This window comes from Alosa pseudoharengus, unplaced genomic scaffold, assembly GCF_046254945.1.
Source record: "Alosa pseudoharengus isolate Yale_2024_CS ecotype anadromous, Long Island Sound unplaced genomic scaffold, YU_APseudo_1.1 YU_APseudo_1.1_scf_1, whole genome shotgun sequence".
Lineage (NCBI taxonomy): Eukaryota > Metazoa > Chordata > Actinopteri > Clupeiformes > Clupeidae > Alosa > Alosa pseudoharengus.
This window is the reverse complement of record NW_027468564.1, coordinates 50,786,238-50,807,396: the sequence shown is the minus strand read 5'-3', so window position 1 is coordinate 50,807,396 and position 21,159 is coordinate 50,786,238. Positions and strand designations below refer to the sequence as shown.

Sequence of the window (21,159 nt, the reverse complement as noted above, 5' to 3'; positions counted from 1 at the left end):
CATGAGTGCTGACGGTGACGGTGTGTTTCTGATGTCAGATTATTATGTAGGCTAGCCTACTAGACTGTTCTCACGTTGCAGCGCTTTACTATATGAAGTAGCATTAATCAATATGAGGGGCAGAGGGGGATAAATGTTGTCCCCACCGGGAATAAAAATAATTTAGCAGAGGTAGGGAAAACCAGAGGGGGGGAAATCCCCACCACCTCTCCCCCACAAATCGCACCCTGCCTATGTCTGTGTCTAGTCATTGTTCCACTCGAAGAAAACTGCAATGTTTCATTCGTCCTCCCTTTCAATCGTCCCGAGCGGTCGTCTATCTCTCTCCAAACTAACTTTATACTCAAAATGTTGAGTTTAATGTCGACACGTCGAGATTAAAGTCGACATGATATTTCAACTTTATTTTCTTTAAATTCGATATGTCGAGTTTAATCTCGTCAAGGCAAAAAATATTTTTTTCTTCATGTGTGGCCCTAATACTCCGTCGTAGCCTACAGAGAGCCACTAAACTAAGGGAATGCCAACTAGGCCATCTGTCAGGCATGGTTACGTAAGTTTAACTAGATAACTCCGGACTGCTAACTTCAAGTTGGAAGTGTAACAACTTCCACTCTTTGGAGTTGATTTAAGTCCGTCAGTGTGTGATTGTCGCGGAGCTGTGCGAAAAATGTCTTCGCAAGTATACGATTGCATTGTGATCGGAGCTGGGATCCAGGGGTCTTGTACAGCGTACTACCACGCGAAGAATAACAAGAAAACGCTCCTTCTCGAACAGGTCGGTGCTCAGTGCCCTCATGTAACCTTACTTTCACGCTGCACCTCTAGGATATGTACATGCCCTGGGTATGCCTGACCTACAAACTGGTAAACTATTTTGATTCCATACTAAACAGGCTACACTTTTGTCGAGTGCTGACTCATAACAAAGGGAAAGTTTTTCATATTTTTGTTGTAGCTTAGGCTACTTTAAATAAGTAGCCTACTTCAGCTGAAGGTTGGCGATTCCCTTACAAAAAATACCTGCACTACTTCTAGTAAGTTTTTCTGTGTTTGAATACTGCAGTTTTGGAGGAATTGTTTGCAGTTCATATGCGTGTAATGCAATATTTTTGAACATGAAAAGAATGCATTGCACTAGGCTATACTTTGCTGCACTTCACTTAAGAAATAGGCTACAATATTTGGGACATGAAAATATTGAACTGCAGTCTTGTGTCCTATCACTGCTTTTGAGACATTGGACTCAGTGTCACTATCACTGCAAAATATTGAGTGAAAGACACTGTTGCAGAACTGTGTGTAATTTAACACAACCAACCTTAAGCATACAGGGTACAGGGTTTGACCTCATTACTTCCTGCTCTTTAAGTTCGTCCTGCCTCACTCTCGTGGAAGTTCCCATGGCCAGACACGTATCATCCGGAAGGCCTATCCGCAGGACTTCTACACCCGGATGATGGAGGAGTCTTACAAACTGTGGGCTGAGCTGGAGAAAGAAGCAGGTGTGAAACTATACAGGTGGGTGAGATGCTTCCTCTGATATGCTGAATTAAACAGTAAAATATTATTATGTTTGACATATTTGACATATTTTCATTTAAGTCAAGAGCGAGCTGCCCCCAAGAATGTAATACAACATCTCACTGAACTTTTATAAAAGACGATCAAATAACATCAGACTTCCCCAAAATACAACTGCAATGAATTAAATATCTTCTGCCTATCGTTTGGTTTATGTTCAGCTATTACTCTTGTGTTGGCTTGAAATATTTCTTTGGATATTTCCCCTGCAGACGCACAGGCCTCCTTGTCATGGGCGCCGAGAACGGTCAGCAGTATCCCCGTGTCAAGGACGTGCTGCTGCGGAACCGAGTTCCCACGGTGGTGCTGAAGAGAGAGGAGTTCAGCCAGCACGTCCCCAACTTCAACCTGAGCAGCGGGGACGGGGCGCTGGTGGACACCACCGCAGGGGTGCTGTACGCCGACAAGGCCCTCGCGTCCATTCAGGTGAGGACCACTCTCACAGCGCCATCGCTGTGCGTCATCGCTGTGTGTCAGTACGCACAGTACACATAGTGTTGCAGGTAAATGCCTTTAACAAAGCTAGGTGCACTACTGTAGATACAGCCAGGTAAGTGAGATTTAGCAAAAGCAACGTAAAAAGAACCTGGGCCCACCACTTAACATATTTCCCCAGCCTCTGAACAGAACATTAACAGCGTTAGGCCTCGTTTTAAACCTTGAACCTTAACGCCACTTGCTGTATCACTGCTCACAATCTCAGCCTAACCCACACAGAGGACTCAGGCCAGGACTTTGATCCATTACACTTTATCATTAAACCCTGCTTTTTAACACCCATGTCTCACCCACTATTCTGTTTTTCCTTCAGAATAGACATTCTTGTGTGTGTAAGTGCAGGTTCATTCTCATAAAGGACATTGTGTTACTGAGTGATGGTGTCATCCTGTTCAGACATTCAGATCCCTCAACATAACTCAAGCCAATCAGGTCGGATGTAGTTTGATACCTAATGATACCCACCTACTCTCATGCCAACACAATCAATGGCACTTCAGGATGGGGTACGTGCTCCCATTGGCTAGTCTATTTCATGTGTTTGCAATGTTTCCTGTTCAAACTGCCTCGGAGCTGAGTAAATCATTAATTTACTAATCTCTGTTTCTGGTTCATGTGGGGTCATATGACACTTACACTTTGTTAATAACTTTTTCACAGCCATGGACATGTCTATGGTCATTTAACTTGTTTGTGTCATGATTCTACAGTATGTCTACCTGTGCTTCCTCCATCAGAGGCTATTTCAGTCACTTGGCGGGGTGATCAAAGATGGGCAAAAAGTGACTGGCATCACGCCAGGTGCGGTCGTCACGGTGACGACAGTCTCTGGGGCGTACCAGGCTAGGAGCCTGGTGATAGCGGCGGGGCCGTGGGCTAACACGCTGCTCTCCCTCACTGGACTGGGGCTGCCACTGCAGGTACAGCTGAACACCACGAACCACCACCACCACACATGGCCTCAGATGCTCTCTGAGTGTATACCAGGTCATTCAATTTAAAAGTGTATTGTGAATGCAGCAATTGTTGGAGGCTACTTTTGGGTTTGTTTGTACAACGCAGGGGGAATCACTGAGGAAAGGCCTGCCTGTAGTTCCTAGGACCAATTTTCATCTGGGCAAATAAGATCTGCCTGTGGGTCTTGGGCAGAATTTAACTTCCTCCTCCTCCTCCTCCTCTTTTTTCCTGGACAGGTAGTGAAGATAAATGTGTGCTACTGGCGGGAGAAGGTTCCGGGCTCGTATGACGTCCAGAAGCGCTTTCCCTGCTTCATCCAGCTGGAGAGCCAGGAGGCGGATCAGCACATCTACGGCCTGCCGTCCAATGAGTACCCAGGACTGATGAAGGTGAGGCGGCCTGATTGGCTGAGAAAGGTGGCTGTGTGGGATGGAGTGGAGCATAGGGCCTTGGGGCTCCATTTGCGAAATAAGAACTATTCATATGAATTTCTTTTTGCATGTGCATTACACTGCTGATTCCCCTCCCTGCTGACTAACACACTGAGATTAGTGCAGCTTTTAAGTGCACCTCTGAAAACTAAAACTCTTTCCTAATTGTTGTTTTGACAACCAGCTTTGACAGTTTATTTTTCGGCACCTGCACATTAGATCATACTGTTTTTTTTTCCCGAGTGGATGAGGCAGCAGGAGTTTTCTACAAACTAAGTCATCCCTGGAACAGTTAGCAGATCTTCTCCTCTCCGATTCCTTCCCTGCCGAACACCTCCAGTGCTGCTTCTTAAAAAGCACCTCATTAGTGCTATCAAGCAAATGCAGCACGCCCCCTCCAATGACATAACTCTTATACTCTTGGGGGAGCGACTATTTGGTGCTTTGAAGTATATTATAGTTCTATTGTCCTATCCCAGACAGAATAATTATATATGGGTGCTACCACCTGTCTCCATCCTCTAACAGGTGTGCTAATAGGTGCTATTACCTGTCTCTATCCTCTAACAGGTGTGCTAATAGGTGTGCTACCTACCTGTCTCCATCCTCTAACAGGTGTGCTACCACATTGGTAAGGAGACAGACCCGGACGAGCGCGACCGACAGACAGACCAGAGTGACATCGCGATCCTGCAGCGCTTCATCGCCCGCTTCATGCCCGGCCTGGTGCCCGTGCCTGCCGTGGTGGAGAGCTGCATGTACACCGTGAGTCATGGGTGACCGTCGTCATGGTGCCCGGCCTCTCAACCGGAACGCACTGGCCCTACACGCCACAGGCTGCATACATCTCTGCCTGCTGCTTTTCCTTCAGCCAAAAGTGTCCTGATTATGTTTATTATAACTCATCATTAAGAGTTATCTTTGGAATTTTGACAGTTAACACCTGACAGTGACTTTGTCCTGGACCATCACCCGACTTACAGGAATATTGTCATCGGCGCTGGATTCTCAGGTCAGTCCTGGTGTTCATGATGGTAACCTGGTGCTGTCTACATATGCCCTAAACGCCTTACCATACTCCCACGGCACCCAAAGCACACTTACACACAAACACACACATACAATTTCTCTGTCTGAACTTTTAATGAGGCCTGCACACAAAAAAAAACCATTAAAAAAAAACATTAAAAAAAACAACAACAATCTTGTGGGTTGGATTTGCGGGCTGGGAGTGTGGTAATAGAACTAAACTACATTATAGGCATGTGAGGTTTTGGTCTCTAACTCGGCCCTTCATGCGACTTCCCTTTCAGGTCATGGCTTTAAGTTTGGCCCCGTCATCGGCAAGATCCTGTACGAGCTGAGCACGGGACAGCTGCCCTCCCACGACCTCTCCCCGTTCAAGATCAGCCGCTTCCAGACGCCCACCAAGTCCGCACTGTAGACCTGCTCCTGATGATCGCTCTCCATGGGACCAATGCTATGCATCATCAAGCATCATGGACTAGAGACCAATGCTATGCATCATCAAGCATCATGGACTAGAGACCAATGCTATGCATCATCACGCATCATGGACTATTGAATCAATAGACTCTAATGCTCATCAACAGTCTGCCTCATGATGAGAGGAGATCGCTTTAAAGGAATTATCCGGAGTAAAATGCACTTTAGATCGATTTAGGATGATTGGGGGTACATACGTTGAGTTGACATCAAAATCATGTCATTCGGATGTGTTTTGAGAAAGTTCGATTGTACCGTTTTCAGTCACAACTCGTAGCCTGGAAGTGAGCGGGGCATTTCAATTGCGCTATTTTTATACCTCTTCTACAGTTCCAAACAACATAACACTTACGTGGTAGTGAGTAGATGGTCCCTTAAGCCAAACCGAAGTATCCCGAGGTCTTTATGTGGTCGAATAGATAGTCCAGAATGAATTTCATCAAGCCAGTACCTTTCCGGAAATGTTGCCATCTTTGCCGCCATCTTCAGGGGAAAGTCCGTAGGAGTCTTATTGCTGAGTGTGTTGTAACACGCTCTGGAAATTCACAATTTCGTCGCCGTTTTTAAAAAAAAAAAAAAACATAGTCCAGTATTTCTTTCGAAATTGAAATGAAGTTGTATGGACTGGACTATGTTTTTTTTTTTTTCTTAACGGCGACAAAATTGTGAAGAGGTATAAAAATAGCGTTTTGTAGCGGCGCAATTGAAATCCCCCGCTCACTTCCAGGCTACGAGTTGTGACTGAAAACAGTACAATCGAACTTTCTCAAAACACATCCGAATGACATGATTTTGATGTCAACTCAACGTATGCACCCCCAATCATCCGTAAATCGATCTAAAGTGCATTTTACTCCGGATAATTCCTTTAAGCTTCAATGCCTTTGTCCCAGATGACGGGGCACACAGTCATAGAATATGGGTACGTAGTACATGTATGAGCGTGTGCCATCTGAGCTCCTTCACACGGAGAAGACATGATTCAGAGGCATTCAAGCTTAAAGTGCACTTGGTGTGATTTTTATATAATGCTTCCACTACTACACCCTCACTCCCTACCTTGAAGTCGGGGGAAAGGGTGAAAATAAAGAACGTCGTGAAAAATCATCAACTTTGTTGCCACTGTTCTGTTCTGCTCACTTTCTGCTGCCCCCTACTGTCTGCTATCACCTATCACACAATTCACAGATAATAATCTGGGGCCGTATTCACAAAGAATTTTAAGGCTAAAAGTAGCTCCTAAGTGGCGAATTTAGGAGCAACTCCTAAAAATAATGGGCATGTCACTCCTAACTTTAGGACTCCTAATTTCTTTCACTAAAAGTAATTCACAAAGCATTTTAGACCTAAAAGTAGCACCTAAGTCTGGGACAGCTTAAAAGAAGTCGAGAGGACTCCTAACTCACTAAGACCTATTCACAAACAGTTTTTTGTGGCATTTCACGTTGCGATGTTTTGAAATGCGTATGCGGCAACAGGAACTTCCAATCGCGAGGGAACAATTTTGCATTGTAGGCTAGGCATAAAAGGGATGCAATAACGCCACCAACAACAACCAAAACTATTCATTGTCAACATGTAAATTAAATGTAACGTTTCATTGTGAATCAAATTCAAATGTTCTCCTCTTTGCAAACGTAGGCATATGGTGACAGATTAATTTAATAATGTTGCAAAGATACTGCATCAATCCGTAGGCTACTAGGCTATTTGTTTTGTCTTACTCTTTATTCATTTAGGTTAGGCCTTTTCATTCAGTTATTCATCATCTTCCGTCCTTCACACTACTTGTGTAGCGCTCGCATTCTCGGACCTGTCACCTGTCACTCATCATCGTAAGGGAGGTGTTTGGAATTATTCCCGCGTTACAATCATCAGCCAATCAAGGTGGTCACTTCAGTCAAGCTCGTGCATGAGTAATGACGTCATCCATAGCAACGAAGACTCACTCTTAGTTTAGGAGTTGGCATTTTTCCTTACTAAAAGTAGGTCTGAAAGGCGTTGTGAATAACTTTTAAGAGAAAACTTCGAGCTAAAACCTTTTAGTGCGATTTAGGAGTACTCCTAGTAGTAAGATAAAAGGCTTTGTGAATACGGCCCCTGGTCAAGATGCTTGGTATGTATGAATACTTCATTGTAAGGGTTCTGGAGAACCACTTATCACCTATTACATGCTATGGACAAAATGTGACAGATGCACAGAGCCACCTGAAGCATGCAGATGTGTTTACAAAAAGGAAAGTCTAGTTGGAGCAACATCAAGGCGATTCAAATATGCTTTACCAACTGTGGTTGTGGTTGTATTATTATTTTAAATGTATTATACTTTACTATACTGTATATAATTGACATCGAGGCGATTCAAATATGCTTTACCAACTGTGGTTGTGGTTGTATTATTATTTTAAATGTATTATACTTTACTATACTGTATATAATTGTATAATATTTTAAATTATATTTCAATCATATTAAAGGTTGTATCAGCGATAGCGGGGATACATCACTTCTGTTGATGTTTAAACAAAACAGAGAGCTAGCTTGCAACCCCCCCTTCCCGTGCAATTAAAACTCTCCTAAATGCGCATCTCGTCGGTTATTGGTTTTTGACGGCCTGCTTATGGGGCAGACAGCTAGCGGATCGTTAGGAAAGATTAGATGAATGTGATCATTTATATTTGGGCCTTTTTTTGGCCTGAAATTGCTGATACAACCTTTAATGCAGTAGTACAAACAATGACCTTCAAATAAACCTACAGTATAGCCTGAAAGCTGTGGGTTCAATTCCCGACTTCCACTGCTGTGCCCTTGAGCAAGGTACTTAACCTACAACTTTAGAGTATATATTTTACAACCTCGTCAATCAGTCGGTCTGCCATTTCCTCTTTCCCTGTTCCTCCAACAACAAATGACTTGCTTTCTGCTTCTTTTCACTAGCTCTGCCATGACGAATGTCTGAGAAGCTCCATCGCTACCTTGTTCTAGCCGGTGCCTGGCTAGAACACTAGTGCAGTAAAGCAATTTGTTACATCGCGAGGCTGTGAGACTTTCTGTCTCTGAGTCCGGCGGCCTGCCGGCCTACAGTTGCAAGGGTGGCTATTCTGCTCACAGACGCTAAGGGAAAACATTTCTTATGTTCATTGCAGATAATGATCATTATGTTGTCTTACCAAATGCTATACATCAAGTTAACATACAAGGCACCTTAGTGATGCTTTCCAAATTCTGCATATTTAAACTGCTTTATAGAAGTGCTAATGCAATCGTGTATGATTTATTTCCTTATTGGACACTGACATATCTTTGAAATATTGTTATTCTCTGTCATTGTAGTCAACAAGTAGTATTATTTTGATATCATAGTTACCAGTATTATGTTTGTAACATAAGAGACACAGATTGTAAAATATGCTTTTATTCAAACTCCATTTTGTTGTAACCAAATTATTACTGACATTCCATATTTGTGAATACTCACAAACTTACGTGAGACCACTATTGTGTCTATAGCGTCACATGGTGCCAATGCCAGGTCAAAAGACAGATCACTGAGAAAACATTGTAGGTGAGCCCCTAGCACGTTGTGCAAATGTGCTAGTGAGATAAAATACATTCTATTTTCTCTTTGTCACTTTTACAACAACAACACATAACATTTAATTAGCGCTTTTCTCGACACTCAAAGCGCTTCACAGGGAATTAGGGAACCACCTACTCTTTGCGATAAGTGCCATGGGATCTTTAATGACCACAGTGAGTCAGGACCTCAGTTTGACGTCTCATCTGAAGGACGGCATCTCCTACAGTGCAGTGTGCCCGTCACAGCACTGGGGCATTGGGATCGATCTTTTTGGCCAGAGGGAAGAGTGCCACCTACTGGCCACCCACCAACACCACTTCCAGCAGCAACCTAGTTTTCCAAGGAGGTCTCCCATCCAAGTACTAACCAGGCCCACCTAGCCTCAGTAATTCAGCTAAGACATCCATTGGTCTGGCTGCTGGCTACTTTTAGTACTTCTCAGTAGGCCTATTTAGGCAATTTAGACGGTGGGACGTTTACTACGCTGTTGACTGATTGACGTTGATAGACTTTTATTTTAACTGTTAGTCTTCTCGGGCACATCCACGGATAGTCCTAGTCATTGACCCAATCAGATCAGAGTAGGCTACCTAACATCATTGATTCATGTCAGCCAACCGCGTACAACTTGAACCAAACACGGGACAAGAGAACAACCCGTAACCACCGGACATTCATGGCAGGCGTGTCATCTCCCAAGGGTCCTCACGACTTCTGCTCTCCGCTGCTGGGCTCACGTTACACATTACATAAACATATTTATTTAACGTGTAAAAAACACCAAGTCCTCTATTGTTGTCTTGACCATTTACAAAACTAAAGTAGATGGGCAATTCCACGCAAAACTGTCACATCCATAACATCCATGAAGCTCTTGGTCCCTCTTCTCAAAGACTCGTGGATCCTAGACCAAGACTCCAGCTCGGAGCGCCACAGATCTACCCTGGACCGGATGATCTGGGCAAATTCATTTTTTCCCCTTTTGGACAGACTGACACTTTCTCTGGCTATCATGACGCCATCAAAACCAATGCAAAGTACATTGAGACCAATTAAGCCATATCGTGCAGCCTGAGTAAGGGCCAGTGGTGTTCCTTTGAAACCCTTCCCAATCTTAACCACATCCTTACTTCGAAGGACTTTCACAGCCGAGGCACCATCTACTAATGAATCTATCTTCTTTGCAATGGCACCAACCCTATATCCAGCCTTCCCTACTTCTAATGCCCTTCTAATGCCTTTCCTATCTGACCCTACAGATCCCTTAGAATCTGCTACCTCCACCAATAACACACTAAGCTTCTCCATATCCTCCTTGTAATTCGTGAAGATATAATCAGCTTTCTTTCTATGGCGACTGTTGACCACTGCATCTGTGATGCCAGTGACCAGACTGTTCACACCGCCGGTAACCCCTAGACCAACCCCAGTCAGAGTGAGAGCCAAGGAGGCACCTCCGGTCACTGGAGCTAAGGCCAGACCAACAATGGAACATATCCCCGATGCCACCGCTACTGAGTTGCTAGCTACACTAGAGATACTGGCACCACGTTGCATTTTATCCAGCTTTTTTTCTGTCTCCTCCAGATCAAACAGGAACTGCTCCATCCTGGTATGACGCTTGCTGAACTCATCAATAAAAGTTTCCGCCGTGTCTTGGAAGAGGAATGTCAACCTCAGATCCGGGTCATTCCTGTAAAATTACCAAGGGCTTTGGGTCTTCAGCTCACTTTCATTGTGCCACCATGCAATTTGAAATCATGTTCCTAGATTTACAGCACACAAAAAATATGATTACCTTAAATCTATTAGCTGTTTCAAATGGTCAAGAATGGATTCTTCCTGAATGAATTCCTCATTGCTATCCTCAGAGAAGCTATCCTCGGAGAAGTTGGTATTTTTCTCTCTGCAAATATAAATGACATTGGTAAAAAAGTCATTGGGGCAGGCATTTCAATAGCCCAAATGAAAAAAGAACATTTTCCAATGCATCTATTCAAGAAAGCTACCCTGGAAATCCAGAGTTCTCGCGAGAGCACAATTTGAATTGTGCCCGCAAGATACTCTGGCCACGAGCAATGATCCAAATTTCTTCTATCTCTCGAGCGATAGGGACCAATCAAATCGGTGTAGGCGGGACAAAGGCGAGCTACACTGATGACGACAGTGCTGCGACGTCCGGAATCATCTAGAAAACATTGCAAGATGGCTACCGATGAACACCAGTTGTTTGAAACGGCTTTGGCCACTACAATAAAGGATTTAGATTTGGCTTTTCAACTAAAAGAGGAGCAGAAAATCGCCCTCAAATCGTTCCTTTGCAAGAAGGACGTTTTTGCAGTTTTGCCGACCGGGTATGGCAAGAGTTTAATTGATCAGTTAGCTCCGCTGGTAGCTAGGCGTCACACCGTGAATTGTTGTGATTGGTCGTAGCGTTATCCAACTGCGTGCAGTGAGAGTTTCAAATGCATGCTTGGTGCCGCCCCTCGAATTGGGCCATTTTCATTACTCGTGGCCAGACCCTTAATCTGAAAGATTCCAGGGTCTGGTTTACCAGGCTACAAGAAAGCAATAAAACCCATTTTTTTACCAAGCACAAACTAATAAGATTAATAACATAAAGATTATTTTACATCAGTCAATAAATGCACTGAAGTATCAGATTACAAAAGACATTGAGAGGTCTAAAGGCCTATCACATTACACGCGGTATGCGCTATGAAATGCATTATTGTCAAAGTCTTGCGCGCCCAAGAACTGGTCTGCCACTGTGCTGAGCAAAGCGCAATGCAAGCGCCATTTTGCTAGCCTGGCGAGCCAGACCCACATTAACATGTAGGGTCTGGACACTCACCGTTCGCAGTGCTCAGTCCGAGGGGCGGGATAATCAGTTGTCTTTCAAATTCCCTCTGCACGCAATAGGACAGCGGCAGCGCTATGAGTCCCATGCGTTTCCCACCAGCGGAGCTAGTTGGCTAGTTCAAACGTTTGCCAACTTAATAAAAGCTTAACTCGTGTCACACTGTTCGCCAACAGCAACATCCATCTTATTTGTTTTCAAGTAGCAGGGAATTCAAGCCAAACCGTTGCAACTCTGCCATCAATCATTATGTTAAGCCCACTTAACGACTCTATACACGATTTCATTGGCCCGGAGAAGTTTCGATATCTGGAGCTCACAAGCCAACGGAGAGTTGCTAGACTAGCCCACTAGGGGCGCGTCTAGATTTCTAGGCTACCATTTTGCCGCTCTTGCGCGTGCCGCGGTCAAAGTTCAATCAGGTTGATTGTGTTTGTTCAATCAGGTTGATTGTGACAGGAGATGTGTTTTTTATTCATACCATCAGTGTGTAGCTGGCACATTGTGTGTTTACTATTGTGATGGCTTGTGTTTACTGTTTGATACGAAAACACCATTTTTACGAAGGTGTGAAGAGTTAAGCAAGGTGTGTTAGCTTTTGCAAGAGAACTACAATGTTTTGCTGATTGGGTGAAAGGTTTTCCTATTTGTGTGTAGAGTTTTGCAAAAATAGCCAATAGTTACAAAAGATGTGCTTAATCAATCAGAAAAAACTGTAATAGGTTAACAATTCAATTTAAATCTTCTAATGTTATTTGACACCTGACCTTGTTTCCAGCGTTTCACAGATCAGCTTTGAGTTGTTAATGTAATTCCCCAGCTGGCATGTCAGAACTTCCACAATATCCAGGCTGGGTAAGAAGAATGCCTTGTCGTCCCTCTTGAAGTGGATGACACGAGGGGCAGCCATCCTGGCAGCCATGATGACTGAACGGACATCCGCAGCATTGAATCCTTTGGGTAAGTGGTGGTCATCGGTGAAAACATAGAGTGACGTGACGGCCAGCTTCTCCACAGCTTCCAGAAAGGGTTGCAACTGCTCAAGCCCTTCCAGAGTGCCTTTTAGAACATCCCCCAGCTTCTTCTCCAGGTCTCGACGTCCGCTGTCACCAGTTATCACGCCCTTTAGAAACTTTCTAAAGCCTTTGCGCTTGGCCTCAGCCTGGATTGTTTCCATCTGTGTTATCTCCTCATTTCTCTTTTGGGACCAATTGTCTTGTTGGGCACAGAAACAGTTGATGGCATGAATGCTGGATAAGGTTTCAGAAATGTACCGCTCTAAAGTTCTTTGTAGCGCCTGTCTGAAAATAAAGGAAATATGATAACAATCATATAGAGACACAAAGCAGAAAAATGGAGCAAACTGTAAAACAGTATGCCTATAGGCTATATGCATACATATGTATTATTTAACTATTTATTTAAATTAATTTATAGGACACAACAAATCTACCCAACAAAACTGATGACTGTTTTAGTCACAATTTAGTGACAATATTTTGATGTAACAGAAATCACTGTATTTCTCTCCTGAAAAAGACATTAGTGACCATTTCTTTTGCCATAAATAAGTGATCCCACATTCATCTGACACATCTATTGCCCTGTTCAGCTGATCAAATGTCTCACCTTTTTGCCGTCTTACCCATATTGACATCTGGCCAAGTCATGTTCGTTCAACCTTTAAAAAGACACAAAAGGATGATTTTCTTCACATAGGCTGTGAAGCTCAGTTGATTTAATTAAATGTATGTGTGTGTGTGTGTGTGTGTGTGTGTGTGTGTATGTGGTGGGGGGTGCTTGGCCAGGGGTATTTGGGGGGCCTTGTCATTGAAAAGAGCGGCAGCACTGTCTATCAAAGAAATGCAGACCTGCAAACCTTGAAGCATTTTTTTGAGTAGCACCTCGAGAAAAAATAAATTACTCAAGTCAGCTTGCATGCAGCCAACAGACATAGCCATGCACACAAGATACATTTTGAATAGCGACCCATCTTGGATATCTATCTAGATTTGATCCAATGCGTGCAAACTGAATATTTTATAGTAGCTCTATAATGTTGACAATTTGTTTTAGAGCCCAATAATCCTGACCTATGAAAACCACTTGTGTTGATAGGGACTGATGTGGATATGTTGTCCATTTTCTTATATGGTCTTTATTCAATCATGCCTGGTCTATTATTACCTGGTCTACTATTTGTAAAGAAATAGGCTACATCTCTCCATCTGTACATGTTATGCCAACATATTTAATTCACCAGAATATTAGGCTACAGAGATTTATGGACATCTGCCGTTGTCAATGTGCAGTCTATCCCTTAACTACTAGTAACAACTGCTAAAAATAGCCAAATACTAACACACGGTAGCAGCTGCTTGACAAACAGAACGCAAACAGCTTGTATGACATGACGTCACTGACGAGCTACGAGTTCGCTAAAAGACAAATCTAACGGCACAATAATATATAATAATAATGGCCTACCTTTCAACAATGAGCCCAGTCCAAGAAAAGAAAGTAGCTGCCAGTCGGCAGTATCTACAGTACAGCAGTCCTGTGTCCTGTGTGTGTGTGTGTGTGTGTGTGTGTGTGTGTGTGTGTGTATGTGTGTGTGTGGGGGGGGGGGGGAGGGGAGAGGGGAGAGGGGACCCTGAAGCACAAGAGGTCTTTTTAATTTCCCAGTCCTAAATAAAATGTTATGGTATATAGGCTACTGTGAGTTGTGTTTTCTTCAACCTAAGGACCCAGACAGCTCTATGAGCAGGTTGGAAATAAATGTACTTGGGCTGAGGCTCAGAGTTTCTGCAGATCACACCATAGGCACTTGGGTAGTTGGGTAGTGTGAAAGACGATAAATAGAAAGGCAAAGTTAGAGAAGAATAAATCAAGAGTGTGCCAGTCTGGGGGGTACCACATAGAGTCTGGAGGGAACCACTGGTATGAAGTTAATTGTGTAGTGTCTGTGTGTGTGTGTGTGTGTGTGCGCATGTCTGTCTGTGTATGCATGTGTGTGTGTGCGCACGTCTTTGTCTCTCTCTCTCTCTCTCTCTCTGTGTGTGTGCATGTGTGTGTGTGTATGTCCTGTAATCCTTTCTATTTCTCTGAATTTCAAGATGATACACTAATATAGGATATTTTTTCAAGAGATCATGGAGTGTGTGTTTGTGGAACACCACAGTAAAGTGTTGGTTTTAGTTTAATGATCAGTAAGGTTTTTAAGAAATGTAATCCATACCCTATCAAAGTGGCTTTTGTGATTGTTCCAGAATGTGAAATAGATAGATAGATAGAGATAGATACTTTATTGATCCCCAGGGGAAATTCAAGAAATAAATAATAAAATAAATGTTGATATTTGAAGTCGTTGGCAGTACTTGTGTTTTTCTTGTACAATCTTGTCATATTTAAAAATACATCTGATCAATTAGACTACTCTTTCCTCAGTACAGTCAATAAATACATCTGAAAATCCCAAAACCTATTTGACTATTTATATAGTATTTGAATATCACAGCATACAGTAAAGTGACAACATTTCCCATACTAAGCCACACAAATTACATGCAGTGATATTCCATCTCCACTAGAGGATGTGTTGTTTAAGCCACTACAGAAGAAAAAGTATTGATGCATCAAACTTTATTATTCACATCATGTAAAACTAAATGCACAACATATACTTATAAAGTAGATGTACCACAAAGCGGTACACAGGGTTCCTACGCAGTATGGAAAACCTGGAAAAGTATGGAATTTGATTTTAGAAATTTCCAGGTCTGGATAAGTATGGAAAAAAGAAACAAGGGTATGGAGAAATATTTGTGTTTCCAGACTATTGCATCTACAGTACTAATCACTTCACTCAGGTCATAATAAACTATTCCTACTGTTGTGTAGCTTAAGATGTCAGTCCACATCATCAAGATACAATTGAATGGGGGTCCTCAGAAAAAAATCTCTCCCACAAGGGGACCCTGGTACCAAAACCAAATCCAAAACCCCAGTTCTATGTACGTGCCCTATACCTAGCTCTGCTATTTTCGGCTAAAACACTGGTAGACTTTTTTGATTTTGTAAAAGTTACCAAGACATGGATACTACATTATCTGATAAACTGTTATTGCAAACAAATAATACTGTTTACGGTGATTTCTGAAGCCTCTGCCAGCAGTGCACTAGTCTCCAACATATGTAGTATGTTGTATCAAATGTGAGTGCACCTTCCAACACAGCACTTCCCCATCGAAAAGTATCCAACAATGGGAAAGTGTTTTCTGAGGGCTAACAAGTTAATAATAAACATTATTATACAGTTCTTCACAATGCTAGTAGAACACTCCATTGACAATATCTAGAATACGGTCAGAAAAATCTACCGAGAAGTTTGAACATTTGAGTATGGAAAAAGTATGGAATTTTGAAATGAAAAATATGTAGGAACCCTGGGTACATCATATGAATGCCACATGGTTAGGCCATGTACTGTATCATCAACAACAACTACAACAACAACTAGATGTACCGCAGAGCGGTACAAAATATGACCGCCGCCCAGTCCAGCACATTTTTTCCACAAAAATAAATCACGCTGAAAGGCCTATATGATTCTAACTGTCTCACTAAATTGCATTATCCACACTCAATTCTCACTGGTATCTGCTAGACAACAAGTACCAAAACATGATTAGTTCATAGATTTCACATGTAAAATTCATTTTATACAACCCCACCTCCATCTTGCCAATTCTTGAATTGTGTGCATGTGTGCGTGTACACGTTTATGTTTATGTGTGTGTGTGTGCGTGCTTGTGTGTTTGCCTGCGTATGTGTGTTTGTGCATGTGCATGCATGCGTACATATGTCTACTGTGTGAGTATGTGTCATACGTATGATTACTGTGAATGTATGTGTGTGCGTGTGTATCTGTTTATGCACATGTGTGCACATGGGTTAACATGACCCCTGGAGGCAAACATACGGAAAAAATTGGTCATCCTAGGCCCTACGGTTCTCAAGATATTCACAGAAAACTGTGTCTGCCCTACCCTCCTTTCGGGGGTCCAGTACAGCGGGGGGGCTACAGATCAAAACAAAAAACGATGGTTCTATGCTATCCATGTGGGGTTACATGCCCACCAAGTTTCGTGTACCCCGGTCTTTCAGTGTCCCGGGAATCCTTGTTGGTGTACGGTCACTAAATGTACACATAAATTATTTTAATACAAGGCCCCCCATGAACGAAAGTTCACAAAACTTGGCATGCATTCGGAGGGTGTCATAATGATCCAATTCCACCAAGTTTCGTCTACCCCGGTCTTTCAGTGTCCCGGGAAATTTGGACATGCGAAAAAGAAAAAAAAAAAAAAATCTGACTAAACCTATATGACTGCCGCTTCGCTGCGCGGCGGTCATAATAAGTGCCTCCTGCGCACAGACTTCCTCTGACCTTCACTGACTCAGACTGGCGGTCCACTCCGCTCGGGACAATACTGCATGACACTATGGACGGCCTGGACACAACACACCAGAGTTCCCAGAGCCAGCTGGAGCTCCTAACAGCAGTGGCTCCACAGTCTCCACAGTCTGAGCTCTGGGGGGAAAGAAACACTGTGCATGCATGCAGACATCGTCACCCCATGTTTGTCCCCGTTTGTCCAAGTTGAGAGGTTGTTGGCATGAAAAACAAACATTGAGCTTTACAATCTTTTGTCCAGGAGGTGGCAACAGATACAAACACGTCAAAGCAAGTAACATTACTGTAAGCGACTTCATCCTAGTCTGAAGCATCTAATCTCTATTCAAATAACAGAGAAAATCCACCCCATGAAAATATCATGAACTGAATTAAATTTCCCACTGAATTGGAAATGTACAAATATATTCATTATTTTAACTTATTGCCACAGTTTTTGCCATTACTACTAACTACCAGCAACATTCTTGACAGTGATACCATCATGCGAGAAGTCTTTGAAACACCAGCATGGTGTTTCATTCTTTCTCAGCAGGATGTCCATGGCTGACCCTTATGCAAGGGGAGACTGACACGTCAGACGCTGTCATGCACTGCTGAAGGAAGTGTAACTCCGGGTGAGAGGAATGTTGCAGAGTTCTTCCCAGTAGCACATCAGTGCCGTGAAGTAAGATAGGTTAAATAAGGTAGTATATTGCACATTTTCTGGCATAGTATAGCTACACATAGGTGCTTCACATACTGTACAGTAGGCACAAACAAAGAAATCATCAATACAAAGTCCAACACACAACAGCATGGAGCTCTTGAGCAGTCCAACCAGGTTGTGTGTGTGTCATAATAACCTTTGAGTTAATAACAATATACACGTTTTCCTTTCCAACCTAGAGCACATTTTTGTCAGATACTACCAAAACAATGTCAGTCACTTCACGTTAATACCATCTCTTAATGTTTTAAAGCCATGATTCACTTCATATCAGAACAGAAAGACCATTTTCTGGGCTTTTATCGTTAAGTATTTAGCTGCTTTATTTAAAATAATCAGACTTAAGATAAATCAGTAAAAGGAATCTCTGAGTTGCTCTCCGAGTGATTTACAGTAACATTCAATCAGAACTCAAAGGCAGAACTTTAACATGCAATAAAACTCACTTTCTGTAATAAAAGTGTGGACACTTTCAAGTGTATTCAAATGACCGGTAGTGTGGTTTTAATAAACGTTTTTTTAAAGCCATTTTGTAATTTCATTTCAATTTCAATAAGTAATCTGTTTGTAACAATGTAAGTCCATGTAACAATGATCTGATATCCATTTATAGAAATCGTGTTTTTTTATCATGACCAAAACAGGAGACTCCTGTAACTAGTCCTCTGACTCAGGCAAGGAGACTCTTCTCACCTTCATGGAGAATTTCCTCTGTGAATAGCGGTTCCCTTTCTATCCACTCCAAAACACCCCAAGTTTGTATTCACCATTGGGATTGGCATATGCACCATAGTGATACCAAAACCCTCCCCTGAAAGTCACTGCACAGTTGCCCCTGGAGTAGGGATCCTGGTCTCTATCAAAGGTGGAGAACTTCTGTCCATTATGGTATAGAGAATTACCTGAAAGTAGTGTTCGTTTTTATTCAAATTAAAAAAGTGTGTGCTTTCTGTACTGTTAGAGGAAAAACAATCTGCATCCTAGGTGAATAAATAGATAATTTGGGACAACATAGGCCAAGTTATGGACAGCCAGCTTAAAGCAGACCCATGGGGCAGTGAGGAGTTACTTTCAGTTTCAGTTTTGATGCCCCATGGGTCTGCTTTAAGCTGCCTGTGTTAAGTGGCCTATTATTGTCCCAAATGTCTCATTCTTTTTCTAATGGGCTGCATGTGGTGAGCTTATACAACAGGGCTATGGGTCATTTTACATGGAACTTACACTTTAATGTCCCCAGGGCACAGCACTATGTAACATATCCCATCCACACATAACATATCCCATTTGAATCCCATATCTGAGGACAGGCCGGATTTACCTGCACCACCATCAATGAAGTCAGATACATGTAGCCTGTACCCATCTGACTCTGGTCCTAGAAAGAAGGAGCCGTACAGAGCGTAGACGCTGCCCCCCTCCCAGTCCTCCATGTCCACCCTCAGCTCATACTTCATCCCATATGTGAGCAGGAACATGTTCTGGAGACCTGAGGGATGGAGAAATGGGGTTAGAACAAACATCCCATGTGTGAGCAGGAACATGTTCTGGAGGCCTGTGGGGTGGAGAAATGGGGTTAGAACAAACATCCCATGTGTGAGCAGGAACATGTTCTGGAGGCCTGTGGGATGGCCAAATGGGGTTAGAACAAACATCCCATGTGTGAGCAGGAACATGTTCTGGAGGCCTGTGGGATGGCCAAATGGGGTTAGAACAAACATCCCATGTGTGAGCAGGAACATGTTCTGGAGGCCTGTGGGGTGGAGAAATGGGGTTAGAACCAGGGCTCCGAACCGGTTCAAGGAACGAAAACGAAAAACGAAAACGAACGGAATTTTACGGAATTTTACGAGGAGCGGAAACGGAAACGAAAACAAAATGGTCTTCAACTGTTCCGGAACAGAAACGTTATTCTGAAATCCACAAAACCGGTTAATAACGTTTTTTTTTTTCGTTCTCTATATAACAGCCTAATAATTTGATTTCTGCAGTTTGAAAAAAAAAAACGAAAATGGACCTTTGGTCCAAATGTGTATATTTTGTCTTGCTGTTGTAATGTAATCTTCGGATCTTAGGCCAGCTCGTAGCGTAGGCTACTGAAACTGATTTGGAAATTGTTTGTAGCCTATGCGTAATAGCCTATTTTGCCTGTCCACGCCTTGTCATTTTAAAGTCGGGATTTGAAATGTTTGCGCAATTATAGCCTATTCTATGTAGAAGAGTTAAACGGGAAATTTGAGTTCCGAACCGGTTTAGGACCGATATGTTGGTGGCGGAACGCATGCAAGAACGAAAACGTTAAACATATGCCTACCTGAACCGTTCGGAGCGGAACTTTTGAAAAATAATTCCGTTTTCAAGCCCTGGCCTTTCTATTAATGTGTTTGGACACAGAGCTCTGTGAACAGCCAGCCTCTTTAGCAATGACCTTTTGTGTCTTGTCCTCCTTGTGCAAGGTGTCAATGGTCGTCTTTTGGACAACTGTCAAGTCAGCAGTCTTCCCCATGATTGTGTCTACATAACTAGACTGAGAGATCATTTTAGAGGCCTTTACAGGTGATTAGAGTGTGGTACCAGGTGTCTTCAATATTGAACCTTTTCACAATATTCTAATTTTCTGAGATACTGAGTTTTCATTAGTTGTCAGTTATAATCATCAAAATTAAAATAAACTAGATGTACCGCAGAGCGGTACAAAATATGACCGCCGCCCAGTCCAGCACATTTTTTCCACAAAAATAAATCACGCTGAAAGGCCTATATGATTCTAACTGTCTCACTAAATTGCATTATCCACACTCAATTCTCACTGGTATCTGCTAGACAACAAGTACCAAAACATGATTAGTTCATAGATTTCACATGTAAAATTCATTTTATACAACCCCACCTCCATCTTGCCTGTTCATAATTATGAGAAATTCTTGATTGTTTGTGTTATGTTTATGTTATGTGTGTGGGTGTGTGTGTGTGTGTGTGTGTGTGTGTGTGTGTGCGTGCCTGCGTATGTGCCTGTGCATGGAAGCGTACATATGTCTACTGTGTGAGTATGTGTCATACGCAGTGCCGGCCCAAGCCTTTTGGGGGCCCTAAGCAGAATTTGATTTGGGGGCCCCCTCCCACAACGCAGTCACCTGTGCTTGGCGATAATTGACAACTTCACACTATAATGTCATATTATAAATTAATACAGTGAGGTTATGTATTAATACAGCGACTGATTATGAACTACTGTCCCCCTGGACACAGATGCATAAGGACCCTCTCCCCCTACCCTGTTTGTGCAAATGTGGGTACAAACGGGTGGGTGTGTGTGTGTGTGTGTGTGTGTGTGTGTGTGGGGGGGGGGGGGGGGGGGGTTAGATGTGATTTCCTGTATTCTGGTGCATTTTTGGGATGGTCAGCTGGAGAAGGGCAGTACCTAAATTTGTTCAGATTCATAGCCTTTTGCTTTTTGACTTATTGGTAGTGAATTCACACAACTACTTGGGGTTCAGGGTCCCTTGACCTCTTGGGCTCGGTAGGCACATTCAGTAATCCATCCTTGCTCACATGCCAAAA

General features: G+C 42.8%; 2 protein-coding genes across 2 annotated transcripts; one reads left to right on the top strand and one right to left on the bottom strand.

The window, feature by feature from the left end:
- Window positions 1-418: 418 nt before the first annotated feature.
- LOC143109583 (peroxisomal sarcosine oxidase-like) lies at window positions 419-5,159 on the top strand. Its single transcript, XM_076272388.1, has 8 exons — window positions 419-778; window positions 1,373-1,521; window positions 1,797-2,010; window positions 2,820-3,002; window positions 3,276-3,428; window positions 4,086-4,235; window positions 4,407-4,482; window positions 4,784-5,159. The coding sequence occupies exons 1-8, from the start codon at window positions 671-673 to the stop codon at window positions 4,912-4,914; spliced, it is 1,164 nt and encodes a 387-aa protein (XP_076128503.1). The 5' UTR covers window positions 419-670; the 3' UTR covers window positions 4,915-5,159.
- A 4,213-nt stretch (window positions 5,160-9,372) lies between these two features.
- On the bottom strand, window positions 9,373-20,104 carry LOC143119419 (uncharacterized). Its single transcript, XM_076280916.1, has 5 exons — window positions 20,005-20,104; window positions 18,961-19,087; window positions 12,184-12,717; window positions 10,355-10,462; window positions 9,373-10,249 (listed from the first exon to the last, which is right to left on the bottom strand). Exons 1-5 carry the CDS (start codon window positions 20,102-20,104, stop codon window positions 9,373-9,375), a joined length of 1,746 nt encoding a protein of 581 aa, XP_076137031.1.
- Window positions 20,105-21,159: the final 1,055 nt, after the last annotated feature.

Bases quoted from the DNA above. Each gene is read 5' to 3' on its own strand.
- LOC143109583 (XM_076272388.1), top strand. From the start codon at position 671: ATGTCTTCGCAAGTATACGATTGCATTGTGATCGGAGCTGGGATCCAG. The intron at 779-1,372 runs GTCGGTGCTCAG...CTGCTCTTTAAG, and splicing joins AAACGCTCCTTCTCGAACAG to TTCGTCCTGCCTCACTCTCG. The intron at 1,522-1,796 runs GTGGGTGAGATG...TTTCCCCTGCAG, and splicing joins GCAGGTGTGAAACTATACAG to ACGCACAGGCCTCCTTGTCA.
- LOC143119419 (XM_076280916.1), bottom strand. From the start codon at position 20,104: ATGGGGAAGACTGCTGACTTGACAGTTGTCCAAAAGACGACCATTGAC. The intron at 19,088-20,004 runs GTTCACAGAGCT...TCCATCCCTCAG, and splicing joins CATTGCTAAAGAGGCTGGCT to GTCTCCAGAACATGTTCCTG. The intron at 10,250-10,354 runs GTAATCATATTT...GTAATTTTACAG, and splicing joins AAACAGCTAATAGATTTAAG to GAATGACCCGGATCTGAGGT.